The sequence below is a fragment of the Carcharhinus amblyrhynchos genome, chromosome 8, assembly GCF_965287045.1.
Source record: "Carcharhinus amblyrhynchos chromosome 8, sCarAmb.v2.hapA, whole genome shotgun sequence".
In the NCBI taxonomy this organism is placed as follows: domain Eukaryota; kingdom Metazoa; phylum Chordata; class Chondrichthyes; order Carcharhiniformes; family Carcharhinidae; genus Carcharhinus; species Carcharhinus amblyrhynchos.
This window is the reverse complement of record NC_137331.1, coordinates 9,014,066-9,039,798: the sequence shown is the minus strand read 5'-3', so window position 1 is coordinate 9,039,798 and position 25,733 is coordinate 9,014,066. Positions and strand designations below refer to the sequence as shown.

General features: G+C 41.0%; 1 protein-coding gene across 4 annotated transcripts in view; it reads right to left on the bottom strand.

Annotated features, from left to right (window-relative positions):
• The window catches only part of LOC145346434 (ras-related protein Ral-A), a 75,207-nt gene that overhangs the window by 28,057 nt on the left and 21,417 nt on the right, over positions 1 to 25,733 (bottom strand). For 3 of the 4 annotated variants that reach the window (XM_080193623.1, XM_080193625.1, XM_080193621.1), the window contains exons 2-3: positions 11,575 to 11,743; positions 7,046 to 7,254 (exon numbers count right to left, since the gene is read on the bottom strand). In XM_080193623.1, coding sequence (XP_080049749.1) covers positions 7,046 to 7,254; positions 11,575 to 11,688 — 323 coding nt within the window. In that variant the 5' untranslated portion in view covers positions 11,689 to 11,743. Of the gene's footprint in view, positions 1 to 7,045; positions 7,255 to 11,574; positions 11,744 to 24,070; positions 24,137 to 25,733 lie in introns of those variants that run through there. The other variant, XM_080193622.1, reaches the window with a different exon arrangement.

The window sequence follows — 25,733 nt, the reverse complement described above, 5'->3', positions numbered from 1 at the left end:
TGGGGGGGGGGGGGGGGGGGGTGTCACAGTTGGGGAAAAAAAAAAATCACATCCCTTGGAGCACAGACAGACAAAAAAACTCAAGTCACCCTATGGTACATTAACATTTTTGAACTCTGGAACCAATTTTGCAGGGCCACCCTGCTATCCAGGACAAGGTTTAATAGCCTTTGGCATCTAAGATTACAAACATCAAGCTGCAACTTTTTTACTCCCTCCCTCATACCCCACTTCATTGTATTTCAGCTGATACAGGATTATTACGCCGTTAGCAGAACTCTTGTGGATCTAGAAGTGGCAAAAACTGTAGTTACCAGCAGGAAAAAAAGCCCGATTCAGGAAACAGTGTTTAGGTCCTTTGACGGTAGTAATAGGTCACACATACTTCATCTGCTTTGAGATAGAGATACTATGGACAACATGATTATTGATGCTTTAACTTACTGGAGGTAGAATCTACACCCAGAATTCAAAAACCTGAGAGCGAGGGATGGGATGCAAGCTGTGGAACTCTGAAGGAACCTGGTACAGTAATACAAATCCTTATTTCTTTAGAACTGGCAGGAAACACAAATAATTGCTTCTGAAATGTCACTCATTTTACTGGTCTCATTGAACTAATTCATGAGGGAATGTTCTAGCAGAGATTCAATGCGACCAATCAAAACTCAGGACAAAATGTGAATTTCAAGTAACAGACAACATTTACTATCATTGACAGTACAGGAGTTTAACCAATACTGCAGCTCTTTCAGGATCCTAAGTATTTAGACTAATTGCTCATTAAGGCTGAGAAGATAACACCCAAAAAGAAATTCTAGAATGGAAGGTCTGATTCAAGGTAGGTGCTTTTCTCCATCACCATTCTAAAGTGTGGGATTGGATGGGAGTCAATTTAAGTTTAAAAAGGTATTAAACGTTAGAGAAAAACACTATTCATAGAACATAGAACAGTACAGACCCTTCAGCCCTTGTTGTGCCGAGCTATATCCAAACCCAAGATCAAGCCATCCCACTCCCCATCATTCTGGTGTGCTCCATGTGCTTATCCAATAACCACTTGAAAGTTCCTTAACTGTCCAACTCCAATATCACAGCAGGAAGTGCATTCCACACCCCAACCACAGTGAAGAATCTCAGACATTCCTCCTATATCTCCCACCAAGAACTTTATAGTTACATCCTCCAGTAACAACTACATCCACCCAAGGAAATAGTCTCTGCATGTTCACTCTATCCCCCTCATGTTATAAACCTCCATTAAGTCACCTCTCATCCTCCTCTGCTCTAAACAGCAAAGCCCCAACTCCCTCAACTTTTCCTCATTAGACCTACCCTCCAAACCAGGCAGCATCTGGTAAATCTCCTCTGCACTCTCTCCAATGCTTCCACATCCTTCATAGTGAGGTGACCAGAACTGCACACAATATTCCAAATGTGATCTCACCAAGGTCCAGTATAGTTGCAGCATAACCCCATGGCTCAAACTCAAAACCCTTGTTAATAAACACTAACACTAAGCCTTCTTCATGGCTCTATCCACTTAAGTGGCAACCTTCAGATCTGTGGATATGGACCCCAAGATCTGTTCCTCCACATTCCTCAGAACCCTGCCATGGATCCTGTAATCCACACTCATTTTGGTAGGACAAACTTGAATCACTTCACATTTAGAACATAGAACATTACAGCGCAGAACAGGCCCTTCGGCCCACGATGTTGCGCCGACCAGTTACAAAAACAATGACCCACTAGCCTATACCAATCCCTTTTCGTCCATAAACCTATCCAGAGATCTCTTAAACGCCCCCAAACTAGACGCATTTACAACTGCAGCAGGCAGGGCATTCCAATCCCTCACCACCCGCTGGGTAAAGAACCTACCCCTGACATCCGTCCTGTAGCTACCCCCCCTTAATTTAAAACCATGCCCCCTCGTGCTAGCTTTCTCCATCCGAGGAAAAAGGCTATCACTATCCACCCTATCTAAACCTCTAATCATCTTATATGCTTCAATAAGATCCCCTCTTAGCCGCCTTCTTTCCAACGAAAACAACCCTAAATCCCTCAGTCTCTCCTCATAGGACCTCCCCACCATACCAGGCAACATCCTAGTAAACCTCCTCTGCACCCTCTCCAACGCCTCCACATCCTTCTTGTAATGCGGGGACCAGAACTGCACACAGTACTCCAAGTGCGGCCGCACTAGAGTAGTGTACAGTTGTAACATTACACTGCGACTCCTAAATTCAATCCCCCTACCAATAAACGCCAAGACACCGTACGCCTTCTTAACAACCTTATCTACTTGATTCCCAACTTTCAGGGATCTATGTACACACACACCTAGATCCCTCTGTTCATCCACACTATTCAAAGTCCTCCCGTTAGCCCTATACTCGACACATCTGTTGCTCCTACCAAAGTGAATTACCTCACACTTCTCCGCATTAAATTCCATCCGCCACCTCTCGGCCCAGCTCTGCAACCTATCTAAGTCTCCCTGCAGACTATGACACCCTTCCTCACAATCTACCACACCTCCAATTTTGGTGTCATCAGCAAATTTACTAATCCACCCAACTATACCCTCATCCAGATCATTAATAAAAATTACAAACAACAGTGGCCCCAAAACAGATCCCTGAGGCACACCACTCGTAACTGTACTCCATGATGAATATTTACCATCCACCACCACCCTCTGTCTCCTATCTGATAGCCAATTCCTGATCCAACTTCCTAGATTACCCACAATCCCATACATCTGCATTTTCTGCAGAAGCCTACCATGGTGAACCTTATCGAACGCCTTACTAAAATCCATGTATACCACGTCAACTGCCTTGCCCCCATCCACCTCTTTGGTCACCTTCTCAAAAAACTCAATAAGGTTAGTAAGGCACGACCTACCCACTACAAAACCATGCTGACTATTTCTAATCAATTCATTACACTCCAAATAACTATAAATCCTATCCCTAATAATTTTTTCTAAAACCTTGCCCACAACAGAAGTAAGACTCACCGGTCTATAATTCCCGGCAAAGTCTCTGTTCCCCTTCTTAAACAATGGGACAACATTCGCTATCCTCCAATCCTCCGGGACTACACCAGAGACCAATGACGACCTGAAGATCTGAGCCAGAGGCTCTGCAATCACCTCTCTAGCCTCCCAGAGAATCCTAGGGTAGATCCCATCCGGACCAGGGGACTTATCTATTTTCAGCCCCTCAAGAATTTCCAGCACATCCCCTTTATCAACCGTAATACTGTCTATTTTACACCCCTGCAACCCAATGTCCTCCTCAGCTATATTCATGTCCCCCTGCGTGAACACCGAAGAGAAATATTGGTTCAATACTTCTCCAATCTCCTCCGGTTCCACACACAACTTCCCCCTGCTGTCTGTAACTGGCCCTAATCTTGCCCTGACCAACCTTCTGTTCTTGACATACCTATAGAACGCCTTAGGATTCTCCTTAATCCTATCAGCCAAAGTCTTCTCATGTCCTCTTTTAGCCCTTCTCAACTCACTCTTCAACTCCCTCCTAGCCAATCTAAAGCTTTCTAGTGCACTGAGCCCTCCAATCTCATCCGAACATAAGCCTCCTTTTTCTTTTTAACCATCGACTCAACTCTTTTAGTGCACCACGGTTCCCTAGATCTACCAAATCCACCATGCCTGACAGGGACATACCTATCAAGGACTCGCAGTAGCTGCTCCTTGAAAAAACTCCACATTTCAGACGTTCCCAGTCCCTGTAATCCCCTAATCCAATCCATGCTTCCTAATTCACTCCTGATAGCCTCATAATCGCCCTTACCCCAGCTAAAATTGCTGACCCGAGGTTCATGCCTATCTCTTCCCATCACTAAGGTGAACGTAACCGAATTGTGGTCACTATCACCAAAATGCACACCAACTTCCAAGTCTAGCACCTGGTCTGGCTCATTTCCCAGCACCAAATCCAATATAGCCTCACCTCTAGTTGGCCTGTCTACATACTGAGACAAAAAACCTTCCTGCACGCTTTGTACAAACACTGACCCCTCTAGCGAGCTAGAACTATAGCAACTCCAATCAATATTCGTAAAGTTAAAGTCCCCCATAACAATTACCCTATTACTTTCACTCCTAACCAGGATTGTCTCCGCAATCCTTTCCTCAACCTCTCTAGAACTTTTAGGAGGTCTATAAAAGACTCCCAACAGGGTGACCTCTCCTCTCCTATTTCTAATCTCCGCCCATACTACCTCAACTGACAAGTCCTCATCAAACTTTCTCTCCGACACTGTGATACAGTCCTTGACTAGCAATGCTACCCCACCCCCCCTTCTACCTTCTTCTCTACTCCGACTAAAGCATTTGTACCCCGGAACCTGCAACATCCATTCCTGACCCTGCTCTATCCATGTCTCAGAAATGGCCACAACATCAAAGTCCCAGGTACTGATCCACGCTGCAAGTTCATCCACTTTATTGCGAATACTCCTCGCATTAAAGTACACGCATTTCAAACCCTGCTCCGCCCCACCCCCACTATGCCGTGCCTTGCATTCCCCAACTATGCCCCCCTCACGGTTTATCACAGTTAAACTCCTTCTGCCATTTTTCTGCCCAGCTCTGCAACTTATCAATGTCTCTTTACAGCCTACAAGAGCCTGCCACCTCATCCACTACTCCACCAATCTTGGTGTCATCGGCAAATTTATTAACCCACCCTTCAGCCCCCTCTTCCAAGAGATGGTAAAAATCTCAAATAGCAGAGGATCCAGCGCTGATCCCTGTGGTACACCACTGGCAACTGGCCTCCAGTCTCAACATTTTCCCCTCCACCACCACCATCTATGAGACAGCCAGTTAGTTATCCAAGTGGCCAAATTTTTCTTCTATCCCACACCTCCTTACTTTGACCCTACCATGGGGAACCTTATCAAACACCTTACTAAAAGTCACGTATATGACATCAACTGCTCTACCTTTGTCTACACACTTAGTTACCTCCTCATAAAATTCAATCAAATTTGAGAGGCAGGACTTACCCCTCACGAAACTGAGGACTATCCTGGATTAAGCGGCATCCTTCCAAATCAAATATTTCAAGCAAACATTCCCAACATGTTTGCAAATTACAGGTGATATCCTGGATAAATGGGTATACAAATCTCCAAAGTATAAACTATAAGTTCCCACCCTAGACGGAAAAAAATTGTGCCTCTGGGTGGAGAAATTTGAGCTTCCAGTGAATGACAAAGCAGGACAATCTTTTACTGGAAGTTGAGACTTTCATATAAAACAAAAATACTTGTATTCTAAAGTGACTGGAAAAAGTCACCCATTTAACTTCTTGTGCCAAAAATTCTCTATTACACTTTACTTTATTCTTCAAGTAGGGGCAGCACAGTAGCACAGTGGTTAGCACTGCTGCCTCTCAGCTCCAGGGACCTGGGTTCAATTCTTGGCTTGGGTCGCTGTGTGGAGTTTGCACATCCTCATGTCTGTGGGTTCCTCTGGGTGTTCCCATTTTCTCCCACAGTCCAAAGGTGTGGGTTAGGTTGATTGGCCATGCTAAAAAAATTGCCCTTAGTGTCCTGAGATGCAGACGTTAGAGGAATTAGTGCGTAAATACGCAAGGATATCAGGGTAGGGCCTGGGTGTGATTGTGGTTGGTGCAGATGCGATGGGCTGAATGGCCTCTTTCTGTACTGTAAAGGTTTCTATGATTTCTATGACCTCCTGTATTCCCAGGATCAGTTCTAAAATAATTCCAAGCTCCAAAGGACTTGTTTCCTTTATTAGCTGGGTAGCTTCTAATCCCAGAACCAACTTTCAAAGTGGGGGGCTGTATTGGAGATTCTTCTTGCTCGCCAAGCCTAGGTGAATTATCTTGTTTAACACAAATTCAATCTCTTCTATTCAGGCAAAAGCTCCCACCCACATTCTTGCACAGTGAACCATAAAGACTTACTGACTTTACCCCTCTGCTCTTGCAAACAGACAGAGTTCAGTGTTTTAGGAAAATCATGACTTTCTTTCATCTCACCCCCTGCCGAAGTCCATCTCATGTGGTCTTGTATCCAGGTAGAATGATCAACTCAGAGCCCTAACCCCATTTTATCTTGATGAAAATAGATGGCTTTAAAATGTAATCATTTGCAGAAAAATTGCTTGGGGGCAATCCACTGTCAGCACAGCTGCCCCATCATTTACAGGGGTGAATATCTTGCACTTTTGTCCCAAACAGCATGGGTCCCCTTGTAAACTTGACCAACTAAGCTTGCCATCAGGCAGAACCTAAAACTGATTCTACAAGACCATTAGACATAAGAGCAGAATTAAGCCATTCAGCCCACCAAGTCTGCTCTGCCATTCAATCATGGCTGATATTTTTCTCATTCCCATAACCCCTGATCCCTTTATCAAGAACCTGTCTTAAAGGCACACAATGACCTGGCCTCCAAAGCCTTCAGTGCAAAGAGTTCCACAGATTCATCACTCTGGCTGAAGAAATTCCTCATTTTTGCTTTAAAAGATCGTCTCTTTAATCTGAGGTTGTGCCCTCTGGTTCTAGTTTATCCTATTAAGTGGAAACATCCTCTCCACATACAGGATACTGCAAGGCCTGGATATAGAGTGTAAGCTTCAATAAAAACCTCCTCCCCCATCCTTCTAAACTCCAGTCCTCTACTGTTCTTTATACCACAAGCTCTTCATTCCAGGGATCATTCTTGTGAACCTCCTTTGGACCCTTTCCAAGGCCAGCACATCCTTCCTTAGGTATGGGACCAAAAGCTGCTCACACTATTCCAAATGGGGTTTGACCAGAGACTTATATGACTCTCCTCATTCACCATTTTCCACTAAATAAAGACAGACCTGCAACACAAATCTTATAAAACCTTGCATTTACACCACAAATTATACTGTACATGCTAGAAGAACCAACTCATGCATTCCACCTGAACTTGTCCTTATATTAAGTTATTCCTGTTATCGTCACCATACAAGTAAAAACATTATATAGTTGTTTGTAATATTCACCTGAAGTCAGCTGTGGCTGCAAAAGATTCTTGTTCAGTGATGGAAAAAACACAGAGGAAGCCTTCTCCACTGCGAAAATAGTTATCCCTGATAGCAGCATAATCTTCTTGGCCTGCAGTATCAAGGATGTCTATCTGGACTTCCTCACCATCCAGCACCACTTTTTTCCGGTAACTGTCTGCTTTTGTAGGCTCATAATCCTCAACAAACTAAAAAGTAAACCATAAGAACAACAGTCATTTCAATAATAGGCTTCCTGGTTTCACATTGTTAGGAATTTTTTTTATTGCTTTTCTTTCCCCAAACCATGACCAGAATTTTATTTTGATGCAAATTAGATTGAAATTGAAGCACAAATGAAAATTACATAAACAAATTGGTTTTTCCTTACACTTCAGTTCTTGTATGCATTCTCATGTGAAGACTCATTAGCTTCAAATGAATGAATCTTTGAAGCAGAAGTAATAGAAAGGAAAAACATCTTACCAATTTAAAAGAACTAAACATGTTTAAAAACAAGCACCCACAAGAAAAATGACATTAAAAATACATTGCAGGATTGTAACCTGTATGTAGTGCACTATGAATCGAAGGTTTTAATTTTAGGGAGCTCAAATTCAGCTTGCACAGGAGAAAACCACGTTAGTCAAATGGGAGGATAGTATTTCTGAGCAGCCAGCTGGAAACAGGTAGATTGTCTGCTGACCAATGAATGAAATGCATTACTGCACTCCTTCCAGAAAAATCTTGGACTGCATATTTGATAACCTTCATGAACAGACTAGCAACTTGAACTAGATTTGTTTCCATGAGGCTGATGGCTGAGCACAAGTAGGATTAGTATTTGAAACCAGTAAAACACTGAATACAGGTTTAACTCTGCCACTCAGTTCTGTAATATAAGGATCAGCCTTTTAAAAGGGAATATTCAAATGCCTGTAGAGAATATCCCAATTTGTTTTTGATCTCAAACATTTTCAAAACAAACTTTGTACTTGGGTGCACACAACTTGAATGATACAAAACTCAGACTGGTGTTGGATATACAGTTCTACATTAAGTATGATTTATTAACAGTTAAAAGAAAAATGTTTACAAATAACCAGAAGTCAGACACTTAACTTTGTATTTACTGAAATCAGATCTAGAATGACATTTCCATTCTTTTCCAGGGCTGTGGGGTTAACTTGGTGTAGATAAGGATTGCATTAAATATTCAGATGGCCAAGTCAGATCTGGCAGTGGACAACCAGACCAGTTGCGTGTACTTAAAGCAGGCAGCCCAAGGTTGAGGACACAAAGGGTAGCGATCGAGGAGGAATAGCATGCTATCAGGAATATTGAGAGCAGAGGAGAATCAGAAACAAGCAGGTTAACTAAGCTGAGGCAAATACATACCAATAGGTAATGAACCAGGTGATTGGGAAGTGTAATTAGTCAGAGAAGTCATCAGGGGGTAGCAAGGCAAGATTGAGTGGGGATAAAATAATTAAGTAGCCAAGGAGGGTGCAACAGGCAATTAGTTGATGGGGGAGGCAAGTAGCATTTGGGTTTCAATTTAGGATTTGTGGAGAGATAAAGGGGGTTTTGAAGAGCCCAAAGAGGGGGTGGTTAAGAGAAAATTACCAAGTACACACATATAAAAGTAGCAATCCATTTCGCTGCTCAGTTGATAGAGTAATGGCTGCTCTACTTATGGCCTCAACATGTCCAACAGTATACCATCCCCTCATCCCAGGAATTAATTGAGTTGATTACATTAGAAGCAGTTCAGAGTTCATGTCCTTTAAGGCAACCAAAACTGTACACAGACCAGATGTGGTCTAAACAAAATCCTGTATAGCTGTAGCAAGAATTTCCCTATCTTTGCACTCCAACCTCCTTGCAATAAACACTCCATTTTCCTTTCAAACCACTTGCATACTAGCTGTACTTCATGTACCAGAACACATCCTCCTGTACTTGAGTTCTGCAATCACTTGCCATTTAGATAGTATACCAATTTTCTATTCTTCCTGCCAAAAAAAAGTTCACATTTTCCAGCATGATATACTCCATCTGCAATTTTGTCCACTTTCCATATCCCTTTGCAGACTCCTTGCATCTTCATAACTACCAGTGTCTCATTTGACAGCAAATTTAGTGACCATACATTTGGCCTTTTCATCAAGTCACTAGCATAAATTGTAAACAGTGAGGCCCCAGCACTGATCATGAGTCACAGCTTGCCAACCTGAAAATGACCCATTTGTGTTTACTCTTCTTCCTGTTAGCCAACTAATCCTTATCCGTGTTATTTTTATCCCCATTGTTATCACTCTTGTATTGGCACCATAACAAATTCCTTCCAGAAACACAAGTACACCACATTTACAGGTTGCTGTTTATCCATGTTGCTTATTACAATAAAGAGTCAAACACGATATCCCTTTCAATGATTCTGATCCTATTATGATTTTATTATCCTGCTTAACCTCCTTAATAATGGATTCCAGCATTTACCCCAGGACAGATGTTAACTGGCCTGTAATTTCCTGTTTTGTCTCCATCCTTTATTGAATAAATTACATTCACTGTTTTCCAATCTGATGGGATCTTTCCAGAATTTAGGGCATGTGGAAAATTACAACGAATCTTGCATTGCCACAGCCACTTTTTTTTTTAAAAACTCTTCCAATCTACCACTTTCTCCATAGTAACTTTAGTTAGCAATGGATATTGCAACCTCCTAGAATCTTTTCACTAGAATGCATCTGAATGTTACAAAATCTCTTGTTTAATATCTGTCACATGCATCTTATTTCCCAGTTCACTTTAGCCAGGAGTGCCTCCAATACTTGCAACTGTCTCAGCTTAAACACTATGTAGACCCACTCTCAACCATTACAAAATTCATGTAATCACTGATACCTGGAGCTCCTTTACAAGGGGGTCAATGAACATTACCAGGTCTAGAACTGTCTGCTCTGGTTAATTTTAGAACTGCTGTCTCAGAAAATTCTCACAAATGCACTTATGAATTCATCTTCCAGGCTACTATTACCAGATTCAATCTATAGATTAAAATCACCAATGACTATTGCCATGCTGTATAAGCTACCATTATTTCTTCCTCTACAACCTGCCCTACATTGTAGTTTCTGTTAAGACACCTATTAACCATCCCCACAAGTGATGCATCTTAGCTATTCCATATTTTCTATTTCATAAAGAAAAATATGCCCATCACTGATTACCTCAGATGACAAAGAATTCATAGTGCAAAGACTGAACAAGGAAAATAGTGAGACTTGACAGGACTGTGTGGACCTCATGCAATGAGCTGCTCAAATGTGTTAAGACAGCAAAAAAAAAAGATATTGAGAATGAAGCTGACAGTATAGCTGTGGGCCAGCGTGTAGCAAATCCTTCAATGGGGCTGGAACGGAGGAATCAGTGCAGGAGGCCACCATTTGGTCCACCTAGCCTGCATCAACAATCCAACCCAGACTATCCCCATATATTAACCTTATCACCTCCCCCCCACAATAAGGGGCAATTTAGCATGGACAGTCCACCCAACCCACACATCTTTGAAGCGCGAGGGGAAATTGGAACACCTGAAGGAAACCCCCATAGACAAGGAGAACATGCAAACTCCACATAGGCACTTGGCAGAATTGAACATGGGCCCCTGGCACTGGAGCAGTGCTAACCACTGTGCCACTATTAGCAAAGAATGACTAACTCAATCCTACTTTGACAGTATCTTGTAACACCATAATAGCTAGCGACAAATGAATAGCTGAGACTGGAAACACCCAAGTTCCAATTTCTCCTTGATAGTTTCAAAATTCAGCTTAAAAGCTCTAAATAAAAAGTTGATATCATTAAGTGGCCATGAAGCTTTTGGACTGCTACAAAAGCTCAAGGTAATTTGCTAAATGTCTGATAAGGTTGACAGATTTATTTCCCTATCTGGTTCACTCCATTCCCAAAAACAAATGTGGTTGATTCTTAACTGCACTTTTCAGTGACTTAGCAAGACACTCATTTACATCAAACTGCTATTAAAAGTAATAAAGACAGTATTGGAAGCACCTTCATCCAATGTAGTTCCTGTTGTCCTTTGTAATTTGAAAGCTCAAGGTAGCTTGCCAACACCTCCTCAGGCAGGCAATGTGCAATAAATTTAGGCTTCTATCCCCAGAATAGATACCTAATGCTTCAATACTTAAATCTATATTTTGAAATCATTGATGCAATTGCTCCAAAATATGAAGTTTGGAAATACATGTAGTCACCTTCATTCCACTTCCCATCTAATAGGCAAGCAGGCTTTAAAAAACCCTGTAATCTTATTCCAGATTCAACAAGGACTCGAGTAAAAAAGTTTACATTTTATTCTGACAGTTGGGTTCCTTTAAATGTTTCCTGCTTTCTATTAGTGAAACAGCCTCTCACGTTTATTGCACAACGTAGGTTCTCCAATGAGAAACCTGCAAAAGTTTTATAGTCTATGAGAGGAGACATGAGACAAACATTCTTACCTCATCATACATGAATTGTAATGTTAAGGCAGATTTCCCCACACCACCACTTCCAACCATAATTACTTTGTGGAGAGCCAAGGAATTCTGGCCTTTGGTCTTGTTTGCTGCCATTGTGTTATTGGAGGTGCTATCACCAAAATCTCAGGGCTTGATAGCAATTTTCCACCTAAAAACAAGAATCAGGAACAAACTTAGAATACAGTGGACATTTTCTGAACTGGAGTTGTGTCATGGAACAATAATGGCAACTTCTGAAGTAGAGAAATTTTCCTAGGACAGTGCAGGAGAGATACAAGATTGATTTGAGAACAAGTTGAGTTTCTCTTCGTTAGATTGCCTGGGAAGGGCAAATGGGAAACAGACAGAATATACTACTACAGATGCCCGAAATGTGAAACAACAATCCTCAATAAGTCAGACAGCATATGCTGCCATTACAGAAGCCAGAATATTACTTCAAAAAGGAAACTTAGTACAATGCAAATTTATATCCAACATTAAAATGTTTTTAATCAAGATGTTTGAATTTGTAGAAGCAATTGAAAGAAATCTATGGAATAATAATGACATGCATAGGCAGCTGGGATCAAGTGGATCCCTTGAAGAGTATAGAGGGTGTAGGAGTAGAGTTAAGAGAAATCAGGAGGGCAAAAGGGGACATGAGATTGTTTTGGAAGATAAGGCAAAAGGAGAATCCAAAAGGATGCTACAAATACATTAAGGACAAAAGAATAAGGGAGAGTAGGACCTCTTAAGGGTTAACAAGGTCATCTAGTGCAGATTGACAAGGAATGGGTGAAATCCTAAATGAATATTTCTGATCAGTATCCACTCTTGAGAAAAGCGTGGATGTTAGGGAACTTGAGGAATAAATAGTGATATCTTGAGAAGCGTACATATTAGAGGTGGTGCTGGAAATCTTGAAGCACATCAAGGTAGATAAATCTCCAGGATCTAACGAAGCGCATCCCAGGAAACTGTGGGAGGCTAGAGAAGAAATCGTGGGTCATCTAGCAGAGATATTTGAATAGTCACAGGTGGGGTGCCTGAAGATGAGAGTGGTAAATGTTGTGCCTTTGTTTCAGATCTGCAGGGAAAAGCTTGAGAATTACAGGCCAGTGAGCCTCATCTGTAGTGGTTAACTTGTTAGAAATTATTTTGACAGACAGAATTTACAGGCATTTAGAAATACAAGTACTGATTAGGGATAATCAGCATGGCTTTGAGTGGAAAATCGTATCTTAAGTTTGATTGAGTTTTTTGAAGGGATAACCAGGGTGGTAGATGAGGGCAGTGCAATTGATGTTGTCTACATGGACTTTAGCAAAGCCTTTGACAAGGAAGCACATGGTAAGTTGTTGCATAAGTGTCATGAGATCCAGGGTGAGGTAGCCAAATGGATACAAAATTGGCTTGATGACAGAAGCCAGTGGTTGTAGAGGGTTGTCTTTCAAACTGGAGGCCTGTGACCAGTGTGCCTCAGGGATCAATGCTGGGTCTGCTGTTGTTTGTCATGTATATTATTGACTTTGATGACAATTCAGTAGACACGGTTAGTAAGTTTGCACGTCACCAAGATTGGTGCAATAGTGGACAGTGAAGGTGGTTATCTAGGATTGCAGTGGATCTTGATCAATTGGGCTAGTGAGCTGAAGAATGGCAGATGGAGTTTAATTTAGATAAATGTGAGGCATTGCATTTTGGTTGATCAAACCAGGGCAGGACTTAGTTAATGGTAAGGTGTTGGGGAGAGTTGTAGAACAGAGGTACATAAGGATACAGGTACATAGCTCCTTTAAAGCAGAGGCACAGGTGGACAGTGGTGAAGACAGTTGGCATGCTTGTTTCACTGGTCAGAACACTGAGGGGGGGGGGGGGGGGGGGGAGAGAGAGGGAGAGAGAGAGAGAGAGAGAGAGAGAGAGAGAGAGAGAGAGAGAGAGAGAGAGAGAGAGGGGACAGGAGTTTTCCCATTATTCACCAATGCTATGGTTACAGCCTTTGCAGAGTGCCAGGACTCAAACTGCAGTCAACGTCTTGATGGTTGGCCAAGAACCCTCTGAAATCGTTTCAGAATTTTTCTTGGGATTCTACACACAAAATAGCTGGTCTCAGCCAGACCTTAAAACAGCTGCAAAATTTAAACATGGCTGCTGTCCCAACTATTTTGAATCATCTTCCATATTAGTTATTGAGTTAGTCCCATCCATTATCTGTCTAGCCAAGCTAATTAACTATTAATTGAAGTGGTTCCTATTCTCCCAGATATGATGGGAAAGAGCTAGTCACACCCAGAGAAGCCACAATGAGTAACTGTTTATCCTGGTAGAAATGAGAATTTAATTCCAAATTACTTCATGTATCTGGACATGTCTACCTATCACTTAGAGCTAAAGCTTGACCACAAAGTCAGATAACTTTAGCACCATTGAGTTTTTTTAAAACCTAAATCTGTATCACCACAATTACACATCTGCAACACGTGCAAGTGCTCTGAAAAGTCAAAGTAAAAATACAAAGAAGAATTAATTGTGTAGGCAGGGGAAAAACCAAATAGCTCTCCTACTTTAGGCTCAAGTTATTAGATGCTACTGCAATGAAGCAACTGTTGTACAATAGATTCAGAAATCCTATATATTAGGTGATGAAATAAATGTGGGTTAAAAATTCACAATGTGGAGATGCCAGCATTGGACTGGGGTAAGCACAGTAAGAAGCCTCAACACCAGGTAAAAGTCCAACAGGTTTATTTGGTAGCACAATCCACTAGCTTTTGGAGCACTGACCCTTCATCAGGTGAGTACGAGTTGTGTTCACAAGCAGGGCATATACAGACAAACTCAATTGTGAAGTTCAGTTCATAATTGAAGGGACAATGTTCTGAAAACTTGTGGCTTGTGCTACCAAATAAGCCTGTTAAAATTCACCCCAAACTAATATTTTGGGCTTTGTAATTTGAAAGACTAGCACTCATTGGTTAAATGCATCAGCTTCCAAAACAAATTGCGCAACTGTCCAATTAAGTAGGGTCCAAGCTGGGCCTAGATGCCATCTGCTTGAATTAAAGTAGAATGAGGATGCCCAATAACTACAGTATGGCTTACACACTCCCTCCCCCCCCAGCCTATGGTATTCAGTGGCATTCCCATCATTGAATCCTCCCCCCCCCACATCCCCCCCCCCCCGCCCGTCCGCCCACCTTCCTGAGGGTTATTTGACCTGAAACTGAACTGGAACAATCATATGAATACTGTGGCTTCAAGGAGAAGTCAAAGGCTATGAACTACAAGTGTAATTGCCTCCTGACTCCCCAAAGCTGGTTCACCACCTACAAAAGCACAAGGCAGAAGTGAGATGGAATACTCGCCACTTGCCTGGATGAGTGCAGTTCAAGAAGCTTGATATCATCCAGGACAAAAGTAGCTCACTTGATCGGCACTCCATACACCAGCACCTTCAACAACTGCTCCCTTCACTAGTGACACAATGGCAGCAGCTACAAGATGTACTGGAGCAATTCACCAAGCATCCTTCAACAGCATTTTCTAGGTCCATGATTTCCTCATGCAGAAGGACAAGGGCAACACCACCTCTATGCAAGTATCCCTCCAAGACACATGCCATCGTAACTTGGAACTTTTTGTTCTTTGACTGTTGTTGGTAAAATCTTCAAAGTTCTTCCCCAATAGCCTTGTGGGAATATCTACATCACATGGACTGCAGTGATTCAAGAAAGCAGCTCACCAATTTCAAGGGGAATAAAAATGCTGACTTAGCCAGCAAAGCCCACATCCCATGAAAGAAAATAAATGCCATACTCGTTGTAGTTTCTTTGAAAGATCTTTTCATTGCTAATCCAATTTGCTGCAAATGTCAAACATTCATCAGATGCAGTACATTTCATTCTATTTGTCTGTTGACAGGTCTGTTTTATATCAGCCATTCTATACAGTTCTGTTCTCATCAATAAAACAAAACCTCAAATTTCAAAGGTAAAAAGTAAATTACTGTTTCATTATCCTAACCCAGGGTTATTAATCATCATCCAGAATTGGAAAATGGTGATTGGACTGCAAGATAATTAACAACCAGAAGGGAAATGGAGAGCTTTTTAAAGGTGGCAAATTATTTCATAGCTGGATGCTTATTTCCAGCTCCATTTAGTTTCTAATGCTTGATGTTTTCAAAAGGGAGTCTAAAAGGACCCCCCAAACCTGAAAACACAAAATAGAAAGAAAAAGCAACAAAAAATGCAAACTCTGGCAGAAAATCATAGCTGAATTTTACAACTGAAATTGAATCCAATGTCCTGTAACCAAGTAATTTGATCGTTTCCTATATTTGAACAAGCATGAGGGCATGTGTGTCAAAATGAAGTCTTTGTTTGAAATTTAGCATGGCACTGTTCACTTTAACCCATTACCAGCCACGAATATTTCGTGCAAATTGCAACATTAGTGACAGCACTTCAAAAAATTTGTTATTGGCTGCAAAGCATTTTGGGATGCCCTGCCATCATAGAAGGAAGAGTACGCAATTTGGATATTTATTTGTGCTGCAACACCAGGGAGAGCACTTCCTACACATGCAGATAGTGTTTGTGATGTCACTGACAGCAGAACACACTGTTCTGGTCCAACATGGTGTTCTATCATTGAAGCACAATCCTACCCCTTGTATTTTATTCCTATATACAATAAATGTCAGCACAAACAGGTACAGAAAATGACAAGCACACCACAAACCTCCCCACCAGTGTTTGGCCTCCCACCAATGAGCTTTTTGCTTCTTCTAAAAGCCATTTTAGCTCCAAGGTAGATGATTTTTTAAAAATGTTTACCTATGTTGAAATCCATTTGCCACAGTCTTGCCCTTTCACTTGATGTACAATCTCTCCTTGTAATTTTATGCTTCCATTTTTTTGTATCACTATAGAAAACCCATCAAGTCCTCAATAGTGAATAGTTGAGGACTCAATCCTTGCGGGTCACCACTAGTCACATCATGCCAACTGGAGCTGTTCGTTACCCTCAAGATACCTTTCCCTTAGCCAACTTCCTAACTAGGCCAATAATTTGCCTTCACTTCCATGAGCTTCAGCAAGCAGTCTCAATACAGGGGCTATTAAACGCTTTTGGACGTCGGACTAAATGGCTGCCATAGCCATTCCTCCTTTCACACTTGCAAAACACGGTCAGTTATGATCTTTTACAAATAGATGCTGACTCTGATTAACTAAAAAACCTCAGTGCTATAAGTAAACAGACTAAATGGGCCAAATCTGTTCTATATTATCCTACGATTCTACAAAATTTATAACGCTTCCAAACTGGGAAATACAGCTAAATTTAAGAATGGATATTCTGAAGAATCAATGGGATGGAAACATCAGTTTTGCCACAGATGCTGCCAGACCTGAGTGTTTCCAGCATTGTTTATATTTCAGATTTCCAGCATCTGCAGTATTTAAGAAAGAAGTTGTTCATTTGTATCCCTAAATATCTTTGAAAGCAGTATCAAAGATCAGAAAAGAAATTAAGAATGGTAACAAAACATGGATTTATTTCTATGAATACCAAATTCTGAAGTAGTGGGGGGGGGGGTGTGTGTGTGTGTGTGTGTGTGTGTGTGTGTGTGTGTGTGTGTGTGTGTGTGTGTGTGTGTGGCGGCGGCAGGCGGGGGGAGATGCCAAAATCATTTTAAGACCGTGGTCAGGTCATGCTTCAGGAGTACTGTGGAAGTTTTCGGTGTCAATATGGAGGAGGGGAACAAAAACACAGGAAATTCTGAAAATATTTACATGAAATAGAAACACTGGAAAAATTGAAACTAAAATAACTTTACGTGGAACTTGGCACCACAATCAGTGATGAGGCAAAGAACATGGGTCTTTTAAATGGAAACTAGTTAAGTACATTAGAAAATGGGATAGGAATTTATGCTGAAAGGCTGAGATGGAATGGGAGAATAGGTTTATTAACACTAGAAATTATTGTATTTATATATTGCCTTTTGTGTAAAAAAAAGGTGCTTCGCGGGAGCATTATAAATGACCAAAAGCTTGGTCAGAGGTATTTTAAGGAGTGCCTTATAAAGGAGGAAAACAAGACAGGAGTGAAGTTTAAAGGGAATTCTAGGACACAAGGCCCAAACAGATGAAGATAGTCACAAATAGTGATCAACATTGCAACATCCACAATTTTAAAGAGGTCAGAATGAGGGAGAATCCAACCATTACCCCATGACAATATTACCACTGAATCACAAAAACAAACATTCTGGGGGGCAGGGGTAACCCCTAGATTGAACTGAACCAGCTATGTAAATAGCAGCTAAGGGTGAGTCAGGCTGGGAACTCTGCAGAGTAATGCATCTCCTGCCTCCCCAAAGCTTATCTACAAAGTAGAAATCAGGAATGTGATGGAATACACTCCACTTGCCTGGATGACTGCAACTCCAATATTCAAGGAATTCACCATCCAAGACAAAACTGCCTGCTCGACTGGCACCCTATACACCAACTTCAATATCTACTCTATGACTGACAGTGAGTACTATCTACAAACGTACTGTAGCAACTCAAAAGTTCCTTTGACTGCACATGCAAACCTGTGACCTCTACCAACTGGAAAAAGGGCAGTAAATGCATGGCCACATAACCACCTACTAGTTGCCTTCCAACTCATTCTCCATTCCTTCATCATTGCTGGTCAAAAACCTGGAACTCTCCATCATGCACAAAATGGTCCAAGGCATCCTACCAACACCTTCAAAAGGCAATTACAGTTGCAGAAACCTGAGTTAAACCTAGTGTTCTGGGAAAGATGGCTACAAATTTGGAGGTAACAAGAAAAAGAAAAGGAAGGATACAGGAAATTGATGAGGCAGCAACAGGGTAGGTACGTTATGTTAATTTGGAATATTTGAAACTGCAAGGTTTAACTATTTTAGGAATTGCACAAATAGTAGGCTGAACAGGATTCAGAATAAATTGAGGCAGTGAGTGAATTCACCCCAAAAACTAGTAGCCTGTGAAAAAGACCAAAGTGACAAATTCAAGGCAGCACACTTCCAATCCATACAGCATAGTCCCTGCAGTCTAGGCATGAAGAATTGAGGTTATAGGTGTAGGGAGTGGCAAAACGTAATTTTAAATGGAGCAGCAGCAACTGAGTGCACTAAGCAAAATCCGAGGAGCTACCCATTAAATCACTGTCTCTTCCAGTGCCTCCAATGACATGCTCCCTTGCTTGCTGCTCTTTCAGAGACAAAGCTATGACTGGAGCAGCAGCAATGGTAGGAGGAAGCTAACCAAACATGAGGAGCTGGAGCAATTTTCTTGCAAGACAATCCATTCAAAGCATTCAACATTTTCCAGGACTGCGATAACCTGTTCAAGGTCAAGCTTTCAACATCCTCTGGGACTGGGGAAAAGTCGAAAAGAAAGTGTGATCAGAAACCCAGTAAAGAGGCCGGGGCAGGCCCAAAGGACCCACATACTGAAAACAGGAACACTAGCCAGTGGAGAGAAGGTTTACCACATTTCAATTTAGCCATGAGTGGGGGGTCGGGACTCAGGGGGCAACAAGAAATAAGAGAACCATGCAGATTCTCTGGTCTTTTACTAACTTACCTAAAAAATGTTAGGCCTGATATTATTTGCAATGAAATGGAAATCAATGAATCTGATAAATTGCATGAGCCACGTGTTGCCAAATAAAGGCATTAATTTTCAAAATAAGTTGTCTAGCATAGTATGCATACTATTCTGACCTAATTAATCATTGGCTCACGATCGGATGAGCTGCTGCTATATGTCATCACATAAGTGCTAAATGCAAACATTCAATTTTGTCTAAAGGAAACCCTAAAAATAAAATTCAAATACAGAAGATAATGTTTACTTGATGTAGTCATAGAGAAAATTTACATTTACCACAAGTAGGCTTAAATTAACACTGCAATGAAGTTACTGTGAAAGTCCTCTAGTTGCCATACTTCAGCACCTGCTCGAGTACACTCGAGGGAGAATTTAGCACAGCTAACGTACCCAACATGTCTTTCAGACTGTTGAAAGAAACTTATGGTAATAAGGAATTAAAATTGCAAAGAGTACTCAAAGAAAAACTTTGATCTGATGCAGAATGAACTTTGTCTAGTCATGTGTAGCCTAATCTACGTCTAACAAACAGCCAAAGCTCATTTTGCCAAGAAGCAATAATTAAGAATTGCACAAAGATGCCTCGAGGGGATCAATTAAATGCAGAAGTCTCCAGCAAATACCTAAATTAATGTTGCATCTGACAACTTGACTGTATACACTGGATTCCACGTGAAAAATCATTTCCGAGACTCAGAATTGGTAAAAAGGACCATCTTATTTAACTGGTTTTGCTGTAAAAGTCCTGAAATAAGTGGGGAAAAGATTTTGGGGAGAACAAAGGAATTGGACAAATTATTCCTACTGTATTTTAGGGCTGTATAAAATGCCAAGTAAATAAATCCATGTCAACACTCAAAAGTCTCTCTTGGAATTTTGTGATATGAAATGATCAAGCAGAAATACTTAATCATTTTCATCCAAGCATTTGAAGTTGAAACTCACATCTAGAAGTTGCAAGATCTTTCCTCCTCCTAACTCTTACCCACACAGCTGGGTCACCAATTAATGAATCAACGATGGCAAGCTGGGTCAGGACCACTAAATCAAAGTGAACTGCAATATTCTAATTGCTAGTAAGGGCCTAGTTTCTGATCTTTTGAAGATTGTGTTTTGGAATCCATGAGTGAACCTAGAATAGCTGCTGACTGAGCTAATCCAGCAGTTAGCTGCTGTCCATCACATGGGATTCAGCCTTTTCTCAATCACAGTCTGCTTCAATGCATCTCCTCTGATCGCTAATCAAAAAAATCATGTACAGAGCACCTGTGGGACCTTGCTGCAAAGTTCCACCAAACTTGGCATTTGCAATTAAAGAAAACTCCATTCAATATCTTAGGACATCATAGCTTCTTGCAGCAGAATGGTGCTTTAGATAAGCATTCATTAATTTCTAAATATATTAGGCAGATTTCAGTACTCAATGGTATTTGGTTAAAGATTTTGCACATTTGTACTGGAAAAAATCAACTTCAATCTCTTCATCAAGATGAAGTGGTGGGTAAAGAAGGCCAGTGAAATCCAATGCTACATAGAAATGGATGAAGGTGCAGTTTATCACCAAAACTAGTCATGGACAAAAAAATGAATGGCCCCTTCTTTTCTAAATGGAAGTCAGCAACATTCTTAAAGATGACACAGCCATCCACCAGGCTAGAAAGCAGCACTACCAGAGCCTCAAATCAGGAGTCAACAGTATCACACAATCCCTCAGTTTGAAGGTCAAATTTTGTGATTGCTGTCAACACTTAAGTTGAATAATGCTAACCATAGATAGCAACAATCCTGCAGATATCTAAAAAGCCAGTGGTCATGAATTCTCTCAAACTCAAAACCTTTAAAGACTGGCCACCTTCTGAAATACCATAATAGTTTCAGTTCTTTTGTGGGAACTATAGGGGCACATCATTTCTGTTCATTTTGAAAGATTCACACAAATCAACTTAACTGCGTTCGACCTGTCAGCCCAACATAGCTTCCTGCCATCCAAGGGAAGTCAGACATTTGCAACTTTGCATTAATCCAGGTACTTTTCTTCAGCCCAAAGAGCTTTACATGGCTTTTATTTGTTCTGTCAAAGGTCAATTAACCATGAAGCCTTTCGGAAGGTCCAGAGACTTGGACATACTGGCATTATCCTGGACAGTTGGAGTCAGAGCCCTTTTGTATCTGGACAGTCTAGTAAGGCTATTTGATTGCACCAACTCTCTTCACTATCTACCTCAGCCTGGTCACAGTTCATTCACAACCTATTCCCATGGGGTCACAAGTTGACTTGACAGGAAGTATGCCAACATCAAACAGGTTTGGAAGCAAAGTTGATGGTGATGTTCCAGCACACAAACTTGTGCTGATGGTACAGTTGTGGTTTGTGCTGTAAGCGTGATTCAGACCACCTTCAACCTCAACGCTACAAAAAAGTTTGATCTCTCATCAGCAAAACCCAAACTACTCACCAGCCTTCCTCAGACAAGCACCTAAACCTTTAGCCATTGTAATTTTTGCAAAGACTATAGAAGTTACTGAACAGTTCAACATCTCAGTAGCTCCTTTTCCTAAAATGTCACCACAGGTAATCCAAGCTGTGCAAATGCAGCCTAAAAATTGCACAACTTGAGTCTTTTTGACAGTGATCATAAAATGCCAAAGACTGCCAATTTTCCATATGGTGGAGGGGTCACTTACCAAAGGCACCTCTACCTTTTTTTGTGGTGTTGAAGGTGGTCAGAATGTCGCTTGCAGCACAAATCACAACTGTACCATCAACATAAGTTGTGCAAATGCTGGAAGGTCACTTTCAACTTTGCGCTGAACCACCTGAGGTTGAAATACTTCCTGTTGAGTCTCATGACCCCCATGGAAGTAAATTGCGAATGAACTCCATGACCAGGCAGAGGTAGACAGTGAAGGGAGTTGGTGCAATCTAACAGCCTTACTAGATCATTGTCCAGATATAAAGGCTGTCTTCAATTGTCCAGGATAATACCACCATATCCAAGTTGCAGATGGACTTTCCAAAAGGCTTTGTGGTTAACTAACCTTTGACAGGAAATTTTCCATCACCAGCATTTCTGCAGGATCACATACTGGCAAATAAGCTCCAGTATTCTTAGAGCCAATTCCTATCGTAATCATGCAACAAATCAGTTCTGTTGGTCTGGACATTGCATTCACATGGCAAATATCTGGCTTCTGAAGCAAATCAACTTTTCACAACTGAAGATTGGCACCATCAAGGACAACAAAACATTTTATGGATACTTTGAAGGTATCATTGAAAAGGGTATTGCCACTAACTATGTCATGTGGCAGCACCTCATCCAATAAGCTGGAACAGTTGAAAACTGACTGCACAAACTCTGCTGCAAGTGATTAAAGCCAAAACGAAAAGGGGCAGAAGAGCTGCCTTGGCTCAAGGACCCCCCCCCCTCCTTCAGGATAACTCTCGCACTCTGCCCAAAGACAAAACCTAGTAGAAACCATCAATTGGCATTTCTGAAAGTTTCTAAGTCACCTGGTCCAAAAGAATGCACCAAAGGTTGACAATATAAATACTAGAGTCACAGTTCAAAAAGTTCTTGTAGTATTCAGGAGTACTGCCAGATAGGAGATATAAAAGTTACAATGCAATTCAAAAAAGGGAACTACAGCCTTCTAAAATATTTTGAGCTACTTTGCCTTTCCAAGATAATTCAAGATTGATTGAGTCTTTAGTTCTGAAAGTGGCACTCATTGTTCACTGTGTATAGCAGAAACTGGGCCTGAGTGATTAGGATAGCTATTGTCCCACAGAATTGTTTTGATGCGCTCTATATCTGCGTGAAACTCAATTTTATGGTTAAGCAAGCCATTTTCACATTGCTACAATGCAGTGGCTACCCAAATGGTATTTTTCACTAACAGCATGCTGTTTGTCTAAAAAGACATTATCTACTACACAACTGAGCAACGATGTATGAACTATAGTGCCACTGTAAAGGCTGTACACCCCAACCATTTTCTGATTTGATTCAAATCAAATAGCAGATTCTTATTTGTAACATGCAGAGTATAGGCCGCACTCAAACCAGGTCACATTCGTGAAACAAAACATCAGCTGTAAGGTGTGATTCTGATTGGGGAGCACTTCATCAATCCCGAATACGCCAATAACTATAATACTGTATTATAGACTGTATTGTGGCTCTCTTAATCGAAGTGACATACATTCATATGCAGGGACCCATGCGCTGTTACTTGAAGTAAAGGGAGCCTATGTAATTCCATTACTTTTTAAAAATGATAATGCCTGAACTGGAGTCAACTTACCAATTGGCATCTTTTTCCACTAGCATAAATTGTTGCAAGAGTCTGAAATTGGGCAGTCTTACCTTTATCTTGATGAGTACAAGACAAGTTTTGGCAATATGTCTCAATTTTCAGCATCTTTAAAAAAATCATTAATTAGGGCAATTCTGGGACCATGCTTCAGGAAATATCTGTACCACCTCTAAGTCATTAGAAGAGGTTTATCAGAAATGAGGGATTTCAGAGATGGAAAAGTTAAATTCTCCTTGGAATAGAGGTTTAGAAGTGATCTTGGATGTTAAGAAAAACTATTCCATCCTGTGGGTGAATCAGTTACTAAAAAGATCAGATTTAAAATCATTGGCAAAAAATCTTAAGGGCGGGGAGTCCATTTGGATTGATCAACAGATCAGATAACAGCTTTTGCAGCTTGTGTAAGAGCTGATGGAAATCCCATGGGTTCATAGCAATGGTCTTCATCAAGTTAGCCCTTTACATAACAGCCTTCCAGGAAACTCTCAGTTTCAGCACATTGCAAATGTTCTCACCTGCTGCAGGAAGGACCAGGTTAAATGCCACAGTTTTTCACTTTTTAGCTTGCTATCATCCGTCACTGAAAAATAAACATTTTGATCAAATGTTTGGCTTCTAGCTTGCTAGAATAGTCCAATAAAGGGAGTAATTTATTAGAAATCAATTAGAAGTTGAATGAATAATTTCTGTTCAAATACAATACCGTCAGCACTCTAGGCAGCACAATGTGAACATTTTAAAGCAGCAACTATTTTTTCAATACAATTCAAAAACGTAAACTGGCAACTTCTGTGCATCCCACACCAACCACTGAACAAAGCACAATCTTTACTTTTTCCTCTTGACTTTAGCTAAGCAAACTGACCACACTGATCATTAAACAATTGTCCTATTTGAATTCATTGTATCCAACACTGAATCTATTTTAGTTCTATGCATGGGATAGATCTTTCTTTCAAGTCAGCCCTCTGATTATCTTTGTTCTAATCTACTTACCTCTGCAATGGCAACATTTCCCATTGTTAATACATTTCCCTCTAGTCTCTTACTTGCACCAAGGTGTATGTGCACCACTGAGTCAGTCCCAATGAACCTGCTATTAAAACATTACAACTTTTCTACAGTGATAGGGATAGCACCAGGTAAATATGCCCCCCCCCAGGTTAGAATTGTCAAAGAGTTTAACATTCAACAATCCCATCGAGCTACCAAGTGAGCGAAGAGAATTAAAAAACAGTATTGCCCAGCTGTTACTTAGAAAGGTGAGGCTGTTCTTGGAAGCAACATATTACAATACTATTGCAAACAATGGCTTATCATTTTCCTCAGTCCCCAGTAGATGCCTTCACAAGCTTAATGCAAACAGATCCAATTTCACTTCCAAGATAAAAGTGTACAAATTATACAAGCATTGTTGTTAAGGGAAGGATTTAAATCTTGTTTTACATCTATCCAAGTTAAATGGCATTCCAAATGATACAGCTGACCACACTATTTTCTCTCCATCACCTAGCTGGGTGGGACAGCTTTCACTTCGTTCAATTTTCATCTAACTGTAGCCAGGGTATCTCTGGCAATGGTTTCTCTTCCTGCTCCTATGGAATCCCCTTAGGATTTTTGGCCCTTTCCTATTTCTCATCTGCATGTTGTGGGGCAATTTAGAAGGTTTGTTTTTAATATGTATATAGACAATACCGAACTCTACCTTACCATCAGCTCGCTTGACTTTTGCTACTGCCAAAAGAGGCTGTTTACTCAACATCTAGTACCAGAATAGAAATTAAGTAAATGAATGAAGCCATCGATTTTCATCCCCATGCCAGACTCCATTTCCTAATGACTAACTCCATCCCTCCCCAGGAAGCATCGTTTAAAACTAGTGATTGGTATTTGACCCCAAGGCAAGATTCCAACCTCCTTTGTGCCATCAATAAGACCATCTATTTACACTTACATAATATCACCTGACTTCAACCATCTTAGCTCATCTGCTGCTGAAACACTTAAGTCATGCCTTTATCTTTAAGCTTGACTATTGAAGTGAACTTCTGGCGGCTGTCTCACATTGTACCTTCTGGAAATTTGATGTTGTTTAAAACTGCTGCCTGTATCCAAACTTGCAGAGTCCTGTTCATCTATCATGCTCTCTGATCAACACCATTTCCTGGTCAAGCATGG